At 36.4% G+C, this 12,295-nt stretch overlaps 1 protein-coding gene across 2 annotated transcripts in view; it reads left to right on the top strand.

Moving 5' to 3' along the window:
* The window catches only part of LOC106470550 (zinc finger protein 423-like), a 73,006-nt gene extending 61,491 nt beyond the window's left edge, over positions 1 to 11,515 (top strand). For both annotated transcript variants that reach the window (XM_022400138.1, XM_013931114.2), the window contains exons 3-5: positions 1,804 to 2,145; positions 8,031 to 8,222; positions 9,551 to 11,515. In XM_022400138.1, the coding sequence (XP_022255846.1) occupies positions 1,804 to 2,145; positions 8,031 to 8,222; positions 9,551 to 10,783 (1,767 nt within the window). In that variant the 3' untranslated portion in view covers positions 10,784 to 11,515. The remainder of the gene's footprint in view (positions 1 to 1,803; positions 2,146 to 8,030; positions 8,223 to 9,550) is intronic.
* Positions 11,516 to 12,295: the final 780 nt, after the last annotated feature.

The following is a 12,295-nucleotide window of genomic DNA, read 5'->3' as shown; positions in this document are numbered from 1 at the left end:
TTGTGACCACTCAGTGTATATCTCACAGAGTGCGTTAGCACTCGCTGTGGAGGAATGAAATGAAAAAAAAAGGCCGACACTAATACAATAATACATAAACTCAGCCACCATAAGACTGATATGAAGAGCCGTTTCCTGAATTTTATCCACTTCCTACTTTGACCTGTGACCTTTCAACTTCGCCCCGTCAAACGCTTCTGTGGCTAGTGACCGCCAATTAATTTGGCCGCTACCTTTTCATACATAGTCACCCTGACCAACTCATAGTGTATACCATGTTTCAAATATATACATATTGAGTTATTTAGTTTGTTTTGCGCAAAGCTACACGAGGGTTAATGTACTAGCCGTCCCTAATTTAGCAGTGCAAGACTAAAGGGAAGGCAGCTAGTCATTACCACCCACCGCCAACTATTGGGCTACTCTTTTATCAACGAATAGTGGTACTGACCATAATATTATAACGCCCCCAGGGCTAAAAGGGCGAGCATGTTTGGTGTGACGGGGATTTGAACCGATTGCGAGTTGAGCGCTCTAACCACCTGGCCATGCCGGGCCGAATTATTTAAGCTTAGACAAAACTTTTGATGAGGTAATAATGAATACTATAATAATGTGTTATGTTATAAAGAAATTATGTGAAAGTTATGGTTTTTGTGTTAATTATCATAGCATCCACGCCCACATTTTTGTAAGTTCATAACCCGGATAAGGGACGGGTTACCTCTGCTTGTATTTGATAAAGAGATAAATTAACACAATAACGTGTGTACGTTTTTGCTATAGTTTAGGTAAGGCTAAATTTTACCGTATTTAATACTATCGAAAGATAAACTTATAATGTTGTTCTAGGATCTAATGTCAGACCGTTTTTTTAAAACTTTGATAAGCTTCTAATATGTTGTTGTACAAAATGTCTACTAAATTATACTTAATCCGCCTATTGTTTATATCCGTTGTGATCAAATGCGCATGCATGCGCTTTTAGAAAGTAAGGTGCGCGCACGTTTTCAGGACAGACCAAAATTGAATATCATTATAATAGATTTTATGATGTGGATAATTTATCAACTGTAGCTTTATGACTCGAATACGCTCGTTGGTTATATAAATGGTTTAAAATGCAGCCTATATATGACTCAAGAACTGGAAATTGAGTAGGATTTAATTGGCACCGCTACATCACTACTATTAACCCCACTTGTCACTAAATACATAGTAACTAAAGTAACATTTTCTGGGAACAATTCGATTATTTCTTTCTCTAATACTAAGATCCATTTAAAGATTAAATTGTTGCGAATGTAAAATACACCTTCAAGGATCTTACAACTTCAAGCGATTAAAGGCTTTACTTTGAATAATTTAGGATTTTTTTTTTACAATTTCTAACGGAGTGGTTTCAAAACTGCGTGTCGCGTCAAGTTTCTAGGGATCTCTCGAGAGTTTTGCCAAACGAAGAATAATTAAGAACTTAAAAAAACATTCCACAGAAAATATTGCATGTGGCAGTAAGAGTGACGCGCAAATCAAGTTAAGTGGGTAAGAGTATCGTTAGTGAAAAATGCTTGGAAACCACTGCTCTAAGGGACCAGGTTTTTCTTACTATTTTGTTCAGTATTAAAATAGTGACTTTATTCATATGGATGCAGAACAGTTTGTGCATGCAACTTCTGTCATTTGACAAAAGTTTCCAGATGTTGCTACGAATCATTAATGATATAAATATTTTTATTTTTTTACTTGCATTTATTCTTTCAAAACAGCATACTGATTGATCAATATTACCTTTCCATTGTACAGATACACAGCGGTATATTGCAGTTTAAGTGCGACTATTGCCAACGCCTGTTCAAACACAAGCGGAGCCGCGATCGGCACATCAAGCTGCACACGGGTGACAAGCGGTACCGCTGTCAGCATTGCGAGTCCGCTTTCTCCCGAAGTGACCACCTGAAGATCCACATGAAGACTCATGACAACGCCAAACCTTTCCAGTGCACCGTCTGCAACCGTGGGTACAACACTGCAGCTGCCCTCACCTCGCACATGCAAAGCCATAAAAAGGAAAGAACCCCACCAGCATCACTAGCCTTCCGTTGTTTGTTTTGCTCCAAGTCATTCAGCTCATCTCAAGAGCTAAAGGTAGGATTATAATATTATCTTATTCATAATGGCTGGAAACGGCTTAAACTTATATTAAAGTTTTTCTTCATTACCCATTCAAGCCGTCTCCAGCCATTATTAGTCTCAAAGTGGGTTCCTCGTCATCGAATTATCTTATTCAAAATATGATATTTTAATACACTATACCGTATTTTACTCTTGTTTATTAGCGCTATCTTTCTTGCATGTTCTCTTGCACACCATGTCCTCGATGGTCGTGGCAAACCACATTCTACAGAGGATTAATCACACTTTATGAGAACTGTTTGCCAATTCTAATGCAGTGGTATGTTGCTGCAGATTAGACTGTGGCGCCATGGAAGACATGTTGAGTACCTATGTATTTGATCCACCTCAAATTCCTAACCATTCGACAGACCCCCCCCCCCTCCCCCAGTGGCATCGAGAGTTCGATGCCGCCACAGTTTCCTATGGTCGGATCGTTTTGCCACAACTATTTCTGAAGACGCACATTCTTATAACGAGATTATCAAACAGTGTGGGATCAAGTAATACAGAACGCTGAAGGAGTCATACAGGCAGAAAATCTCGCTCCGTAGAGTTTAGTACAGCGGCAAGTTCGAGAAACACTTCTCAATCCAATCCGCAATATGGCTCTCATCTGAAAAGTTGCAACAGAAAACTCTGTGATCCAAAATTCATTGCGACAATATTGGCGTGTCTTCTGGTACCTTCAACAGAAAACTCCGTGATCCAAAATTCATTGCGACAATATTGGCATATCTTGTGGTACCCTCAACAGAAAACCTTCTGATCCAAACTTCATTGCGACAATATTGGCGTGTTTTCTGGTACCTTCAACAGAAAACTTCGTGATCCGAAATTCATTGCGACAATATTGGCATATCTTGTGATACCTTCAACAGAAAACCTTCTGATCCAAAATTCATTGCGACGATATTGGCATGTCTTCTGGTACCTTCAACAACATAATAAACAAGGTTTTGAAGTTGAGGAAGGCTCACAATTCTAAAGTTCTCAAGTTTTCAGTCACACTATAAAATCAGTTTTCACGAAAAATATGGATAAACAAACTGGAACCACACCTTCAAACACGTAAACTCCAGTTTCCAGATACAGCTCTAATGAAGTTTTTGTGTTCTTAATCTCCTGAATTGAAGCCATCATTCACACACAGTGGGAGATCTGGGTCAAGTTTCTCAAGATTGAACTCGCCGTCCCTCGCAAAAGCTTATTATACTAGAAATTCCTGTATCGGGCAGCACTATATAACCATAGCCATCAGACTGGGCACGATCGACAAAGCTGTTTCTATATAGTGTGGTTAACCCTCATTACACTTGCACACTCCTAATATCAGCTTATTTTTAAATATTGAATCATTTGTTTTTTCAAGTTTTCTAATAGTTGCTGGTTATTTCACAACTGTATTCTACAATAATTACAGACACGTATATTTTATAAAAACAATTATGAACACGTTCAAATGAGAAAGTTAATAAAACATTACTATAAAGTTCCGACTATTTAGCTGTTTAAGAATCTTCGTATTGTGTTAAAATATGCGTTTGTTGAAAAAACAACTAAAAAAACCGTATAATGCATTCCTCTAGTTCAATAATTTTCATTAAACGTTTTTTTATATATTTTTATCACTACAGGAAGGAAAATTATTTAATGCATTCGTGTTCAGGTTGTATTTTAACCAAACCCTGATACAGATGTGGGATACCGTCAACCTCATTTCTGCGAGTTCTGTTTGTACGAACGGTTATAAAATATTTAGCCATCAACCCCACTTCTGCATCTTACATCTATACTAATCATTAGTCCTCCGTTGGGACAGCGGTAAGTCTTCGGATTTACAATGCTAAAATCAGGGGTTCGATTTACCTCGGTGGACACAGCAGATAGCCCGATGTGGCTTTGCTATAATAAAATACACACATACACACTGATCCTTATCGTTTAAAAGTCCCATAGTTATGCCTTACGATAATCGCATAAACTCATAAGTTGACAGGGAAATGCATAAAATATCTAAACTAAATCCGTCAGGTTGCAGCACTGCTGTACATGTTCACAGTTTGAAGTTTTAATACGTATGTCAGAGAACTTTCAAGAGCTATAACATAAAGTAAACAGTGTAAGAGCATTATGGGTAAGTTATGGATCCCCTGTTTGCCTATGAATACATAATTGTATTTTCTACTTCGAGTTATATTAATTTTAGAGGTATTCTTAGTTAGAACAGTAGTATAGCAGAGTACAGTTATTTCAGTAAATGTTTGGAACGTTGGTGACATTTGTCATAACTACTGACGTAACATATAAAACGAAAGAAGCAAAAATAAGTCAACACGTCAGAAACTCAATGGGTTCCATAGACAGTCCCGTTAAAGGTAGCCTGGCTCTAGCTGTCAACCCTAATAGGTTCCATAGACAGCCACATTAAAACACCTAAGCTTTAGCTTTCAACCCTAATGGGTTCCATACACATTCCATTAAAGTTATCATGGCTCTAACTGTTAGCCCTAGTAAGTTCAATAGACAGTCACATTAAAAGTAGCCTGGCTTTAGCTGTCATTTCTAATGGATTACACAGATCAGTGTTCCTCAACCATCAGTCCATTCCGCCACAAGCACCTTGCCGTTTCGTGGGATTTCACAAGAAGAAACAAATGAAAAAACTGAGAGAATATTCAAAGTGTGCTTACATTTTAGCGGTCCACGGGAGTTTAGAAAGGCAGCGAACCAATCCTTGGAATTGAAAAGTTAAGAAACGCTATCATAGACGACGTATCGTCTGAAAAAACACAATTATCAGTAGCATTGAAGCAATAAATTTTTCTTTTTCTTCCTTTTCATAAAAGACACAAAGGCAAGAGTTGGGTGTTTTTTTTGTTTTTTTTTAAAATTCGCGCGAAGCTACACGAGGGCTATCTGCGCTAGCCGTCCCTAATTTAGCAGTGTAAGACTAGAGGGAAACCATCTAGTCATCACCACCAACCGCCAACTTTTGGGCTACTCTTTTACCAACGAATAGTGGGATTGACCGTCACATTATAACGCCCCCACAGCTGAAACGGCGAGCATGACGGGGATTCGAACCCGCCACCCTCAGATTGCGAGTCGAGCGCCCTAACGATCTGGCCATGCCGGGCCAGTTGAGTGGATTAATAAACACAGTCTAGACAGAGCCCAGACATAGAGAGTCTACAGTTTTGTTGTGTGTATGAAGGGGAGACAATTTAAGACAGTGAAATATATCTTTTCTGGATAAAATTTAATTCAGGACAACTATCTTTTACTGTTACAGCAATGAGTAGCTTTGATAGAATACTCACTTCAGAGGCTACCAAGAGCGAATTGTAAAAATGTGAACTAATTGAATGATTGAGATTAGAGTAACCTAAGAAAACCGGGACCAACAGCGAAGATGTGCTTTAACTTCAGTTAAAGTGGCGAAAAAGGTTTTGGATGTTTCAACTATTAAGGACAACTTTCGCGGGTGAATGCAACATCTGTCCGCCACGCAATTCCAACATGGCCAATTTTGACACCATAAAAATCGAAAAGTGTCTTTATCAGTGCTTTGGACCTGCAATATGGTACCTTTGTATCAAATCCCATGTAAATTGGTTCATGTACACATGAAATAGTTCACACACACAACAAAAAAAAAACAACCAAATCATACTTTTGTTGCTGAAAAATTGAGCAAAAGACAAAATTTCCAAAATTGTTGACATCTCTGTAAGAAACCTGCAAAAAAGTATCTTTGTACCAAATCTCATGTAAATTGGCTGAAATATGGCGGGGTAGTTATAAAAAAACAAACACAGAATTATGCTTTGGATGGCATCTTGACCCCTCCTATAATTACTAAAAATAGACAAGTCCATCATTTTTGTTTGTCAATGTGTGGGACCTGTAGAAAAGTATCTTTCCACCAAACCCCATGTAAGTTCGTCAAAATGTGGCTGAGTAATTAACCAAAACCCCAAAATTATGCTTGTTTGTGGGTTGTGCCCCCTTAAAAGACTCGAAATGGGTAAATTCAACTTTTTTATGCCAATAGTTTGGGCGCATTAAAATTTTTATTAGTGCCAGTTCTCATCACGATTGCTATAAATATGTCATCACAGGAGTCCAAACATATATTTTGGGGTTGTTTGACCTTTTACCTCATAAAATTTTTAAAAACGCTTAAATGAAAATAAAATAATAAAAACCTTACCGAGTTTGATATCAGTCTGCCCAGGAATGACGGTCAATTGAAAAGTTTTTAGAAAAAGAAACAATGAAAAAACAAAAAACAGTATGTCTCTTTGCGGAGAGATAAAAACACAAAAATATATGTTAACTGTAGAACTACTGATGGGTTCTGCTTTTAAAACGCATTTTTCTAAACTGTCTATACCACTAACCTGCTTACTTGTACATCCATGACTTTTTTGATTACGTATTGAGTCACTCAAAATAATATATCAAACAAATTACCATGGACGTTACAGTTAATCTGAGTAATTTCGGCTGAGGCGCCATGTTTACTTTCCTTAGAAACTTAGTAATTTCATTCGTTTTTGGGTCAGTTCTTTACACTGATTATTGTGACACAAAAAACACAGCATAGAATTAGTCAATATGATACAATATGTGGACAGTATCGATACCGAACTGTACAAAAAACAAATCGGTACTTTCAGGGTTAATATTTTACTTTATTAACAGGTGCGAAAAGTAAAAAAACAGGCAGAAAATATTAGGATGCGATATTTTATCATTGTTATTTATTCTACAAGATAGTCTAAAAACTGTAAGAAATATAAGCTTTTAAATTACATCCGGGGTGAAATTCTGCCGAAACTCACTGGAACTCTGTTTCTGTTGTTTTTGTAAATCCAAACAAAGCGGGCTTATTGCTTTTATTATTATTATTCTTGAATCAAGCAGTTCTATTTGAATAGTGAATGAAGAAGTACAGTTAACTTGCAGAAAACTTGATGCTCCATATACAGTCCCTCCTTCCGTATTCAGACCGACCTATTTTTTCTTTTCTGTTTTTTATGGAAGTGGAGAAACCGCTGAGTTCTCTATGGCTACTATAAATTCAATCTTAGTTTCAAGCATTGATTGCCAAAGAGGTTTCTGTCAGCCTAGTCTCACTGTGATTCTGACTTTGAAATACTCTATGAATGGCAAAGACTCCTGCTCTGTTAGTTTTTAAACTGGTTAGGCACCATTTTGATAAATTTAATCCTGATTCATGTGTCCACTTCTGGCTAACCAAAGAAAGTTGTTCAATTAAAAATACACCCCCCTCTTCCCTAAGAATATAACCCGCATATGGAGAGCGTATGGAAGCTCTTTTAAGCCTGTGATATACCAACATTGCTATGAGACCAGATGTTGGCGAAGGTAACAACCTACGTTTCTATAAGGATAATTTCATTACTGGTTACAACTAAATAATTTCCAATACTCCTAATTTTAATTTTCGACACGATAAGTTCAAGATAAACTCGGTTTCAATCATAGTCATAATAATATATGCAATATTACTGTTAAAGATAAAACTGATCATTTTCTACGAAATATTTTACTTATAATCCATTCAACACACACACCTAGGATTTTTTCTTCTTGAAAAAGATCACATCACATTAGTACACATGTGCTATTTTCGGTTCTTTTAATGCTGCCTGCATATAGAAAACTAATAATAATTTATCGTTTGTCTTAAGCAGTAATTAGAAATGTAAAAATGACAGGTTTCAAACGTGTGTTTCGAGATGTATTACCGTCGCTGACAATGTAACTTGTCTTAATTGCATCAGTATATCATTTGTAACGACTGTGAACTCGCCTTCTTATTTCAGAATCACACTGAATCTCACCGTGAAGATCCGAACGACATGAATTATTGCTGTGTATTCTGTAGTTTAGTGTATCCGTCCTTCGATGCATTAAAAGTACATTTGGAACAGCACCACCGTACGGAGAATCAGCACAAATGTTCCCTCTGTCAAGAAACATTCCATAGCACTGATGACTTGCTCGCACATAAAAAGGTGATTATAGTATTTCAACACCTAAAAACCAGACCCATTTCGTCTAGAATGTTTAATATACATAAATTAAAGTGTTAATGTGATACTTTTAGGTCTGATTTTAACTAAGAATGGGTCTGATACAATAGTAGTTTTGCAGGTGATCAGCTTTTATAAATTATGAGTCATAATTACAACTATTCCAAATAAAACAAAACATCAGTGACGTTCTAGCTAATATGTTAGGCCTCAAATGGACTCAACAAAGTTAATTTCAATGTCTACTTTGTCAAGCAGTATACACCCAGTTATTAGACTTAACATTGATTTCAAACCTAATCGTAGTGACGCTCTCTTAGTCATTGTATATTCTAAGCTCCAAAGAAGCGTTACATTACCAATTATAATATTTCAATTGTTAATAAGTGTAATTTTTAGACTTTAAACTGATTTCTCAGCTACTTCAACAAAGACTTCGTCAAAGAATACAAATTGTCAGGCTTAGTTAAAATTGGCTTCTCGTATCTAATTTTATGTTCTTACTTGTACCTTAGTGGGTCAGCAGATTTACAAGGCAAAAATATGGGGGTTCGATTCCTGTGCCGGACATAACGCGGGTAGCTTATTGTGTAACTTTGCACTATAAACATCAACTGATTTCTGAAACTACCTCCAGTGAGGATATGATATAAGTAACATCTACACGAATAAGCTTAAATTATCAGCCATACAGTTAATGCTACTCATTAAAATCCCAAACTTTGTCATATGTAATTCTAATATACTATCCTCTTAAGAAAATATTTTGAACTAATAATTATGTTTTCTGATATCCCAGTATAATATATTGTATTTAAACCAAGTTTTACGAATATATATTCACAAGATATTTTTCTTCGCTAGGCCTTTTCCTTAACCCCTTCAGCATATAGGAGTAGTTAAGCTACTGATTCCGAGTTCACTTGATTTGTTGTAGGGATCTTAAATCTTGATAGCTTAGATAGAGTATATCTTGAAGTGTTGGTTTCAATTTCAAATCCATTAAATCTCATATTACTTCTGATATTTTTTAAATTCACATACATATGTATAATTATGTACGTCTTATTCATTTCAAAACTAATAGATACCTCTCACTTTTTTTTACAAAAATAGTAGAATTATATAAACAACTGTATTATTTTACCACCTTGCTTCTCTATATTTCACAACTGGTTTCTAATTCTCTAGACATGTGTATATTTCAAATCACAAGTATTTTCTAATTCCCTACAGATGTGTATATTTCAAATCACAATTAACTCTCTAGGCATGCTTATATTTCAAATCACTATTGTTTTCTTTCAAAGAGTCACGAGGATAGAAGAAGGAAAACTCTCCATGGCAATTCCAAAGTTAATTCGTTATCTCCAAAATTAGAATGTGGATTTTGCTCTAAATCAAGTTTCTCTTCTCTGGAAGCCCTTCAACTTCATGTTCAAGCTATCCATGTGCCCCCTAGTAGAGATTTCTTTCATTTCTCTCGAGTGGACGTTCTAGAACACATCCAGCTTCAGAGTTTAGATAGAAGGTTTAACTGCAAGTATTGCCATATGAAATTTAATGATCTGTACAAACTTCAGAAACATTCGATCGATGCCCACACTACGAGTGCCTTTGACTTGGTTGCGCAGGAAAATTTTTACTGCTCACAGTGCACCATGAGATTTTCCAATGTAGCTCAGCTAACCGAACATGTTAAAACTGTACATGAAACTCCTGTGTTAACTTTGAACATTTCTAAGTCCAAGAACAACGAATATCAGAAAGATACAAACAGTAAAATCCTTAATCATGGATCTACTAACGCAGAAGGAAGAACATACAATCTTAGTTCATTTTCACTACCTCTGCTGTGTGTTCAATGTAACACCCCTTTTCCGGATTTTGAAACTTTCCGAACGCACCAGGAAAATCATCAGAGTAGCGAATATCAGATGTATAAATGCTCTGAATGTCACAGCTCATTTCTCACAGAAGAACAACTAGGAAATCACGTGATCAATCATTTCTTGGCTAAAACAACAGAGTATGGTTGCCAGTGTTGTTTGAAACTATTCTCAAAACCAGACGAACTTCAAAAGCACCTTCTTGAAATCCATGCTCTCCCCTTGTACCGATGTTCACTGTGTAGAGAGTTGTTTGATTCCAAGGTGAGTATTCAGGCTCACTTTTCTGTGCAGCACAGTCACGAGAACATTGCATTAAAATGCACCTCCTGTAACGCCGTATTCTGCTCAGAGTTAGACTTCCAGTTCCACGTGAAGGTGGCACACTTGTTCCAGCTTCGCCAATTCTATTGCCTTTTATGCAACCAGAGCTTTTCAACGGAAGTCCTGCTTGGGGAACATTTGAACACGCACAAGAAGCAATACCCCTGTGGCTTTTGCGGTGAGAATTTCCATGTAGAGTATTTGTTAGATAAACACGTCCAAACACGCCATTTAAAAGACTCTGTGCCTTTGGTTAATGTTACTAGTGACCAACCTATCAGTTCTTCCTTGTGTGACCTACCAAGTGATCACCCAACGATCGTTAAGTAAAGAAACGATAAATGGTTGCCATTACTCTTGACCACGACCAAGTTAATAATGAACTAACTGTGTCTAGCTCTAATATTCATAAAACTGACAACAAAAGGACCGATGACCCCAGAAAGCTTCAGTGTGATGTTCGTAACGAAGACTTTCTCACGAATTCTCAGCTCCAGACCCACAATATGATAACATCAGGTACCCAGAAAGTGGAGCTGAACCCCTTAGCTCCTTCTTGTGTGTAGTGTAAGGGTACTTTCCAATCCCAATCAGAGGTATTATGAAGACACACACTAATACACATTTGTAACACAAAACTTTGCTGACCAAACCCAAACTTGCACTTCGTACTGTGACCAAAAAGAAGACAAGCTTAGTACCTACAACGAAAATTTGTTTCAGGTACAACTTGTATAACTCAGTGATCGCGTGATATTCAGAAAGAAAGAAAGAGTTAGGATCCGATATCCAATTTCACACTAGTTTGCACGCGAATCCAGAGTATCTCCTAAATTCATGCTACGTCTCCAAAACTCATGCTATGTCTGACATCAATAGTGGTGTAACAAAAGTAAAAAAAACTTCTGAACTAGAGTTATCACACAACAGAAGACACCAGGCCACCTAGCACATCTCCACTGAAAGCAACAATAAGTCATCTCATTCTCGAAACTTGAATTCCCAGTCGGCTACTAAGCATATATACACTAAGAACAATAAAGAATCTATTCTCTTCCAAATGTTTCTACTTGACAAATGGAAGAAAATGTAAAAATTAAAAATAGCTATTTTTTGCTAATTTAAAGTAAATTTAGATGATATTACATAAATTATTTCATTGTAAAAATAATTTCCTTGTAGACCAAAAAAAAAGGGTTATGTAATAATGACTCATTTATTTTGCATAAGATGTCGATGTCATTAATATAAGTACTTTTTTATTGTGGGTAATATACAGAAACAAAGGAAGATAAAAACAAACCATTCTCATGTGTTATTATGTAAAGCCTTACCTTGTTGGACCATCAATGTTTTCAAAAGAGAGTATAAGACTAGCGGAAATTATTGTCTCAGCTTGAAATGGTTAAATGTTTATTACTTAATAATTAGTTAAGCAGTGAGCAGAAATCACACGATGAAAAACTGCAAAAATCGTTTTTTCTTTCTTTTGAAATAGAAAGTTGAGGCTTAAAAGTTACTAAAATGGCATTATTCACTTCAGAAATTAATCGGTTAATCCTTGTTTATTTCCTCAAGTGGAGTCTTTAGAAAGCTTTGGACAGGACTTTTACTATGCTTCCTATCTCGACTGTGGAAATAGTTAAATGTTTCTGTTTGAATTGTGTCTCCCAGTGGGACAGCGGTAAGTTTATGGACTTACAGCACTAAAATCCGGGGTTCAATTCCCCGCGGTGAACACAGCAGATAGTACAATGTGGCTGTATGTTTTAAAAATAAACAAATTGTTTAAATTTTATTTGTGGCTGTGGAAACAGTTAATTGTTTCTGTTCCAAGTTGCC

Source organism: Limulus polyphemus, unplaced genomic scaffold (assembly GCF_000517525.1).
Source record: "Limulus polyphemus unplaced genomic scaffold, Limulus_polyphemus-2.1.2 Scaffold106, whole genome shotgun sequence".
Taxonomy (NCBI): domain Eukaryota; kingdom Metazoa; phylum Arthropoda; class Merostomata; order Xiphosura; family Limulidae; genus Limulus; species Limulus polyphemus.
Note: the sequence above shows the minus strand (reverse complement) of the source record. Positions and strands in the feature narration are given on the sequence as shown.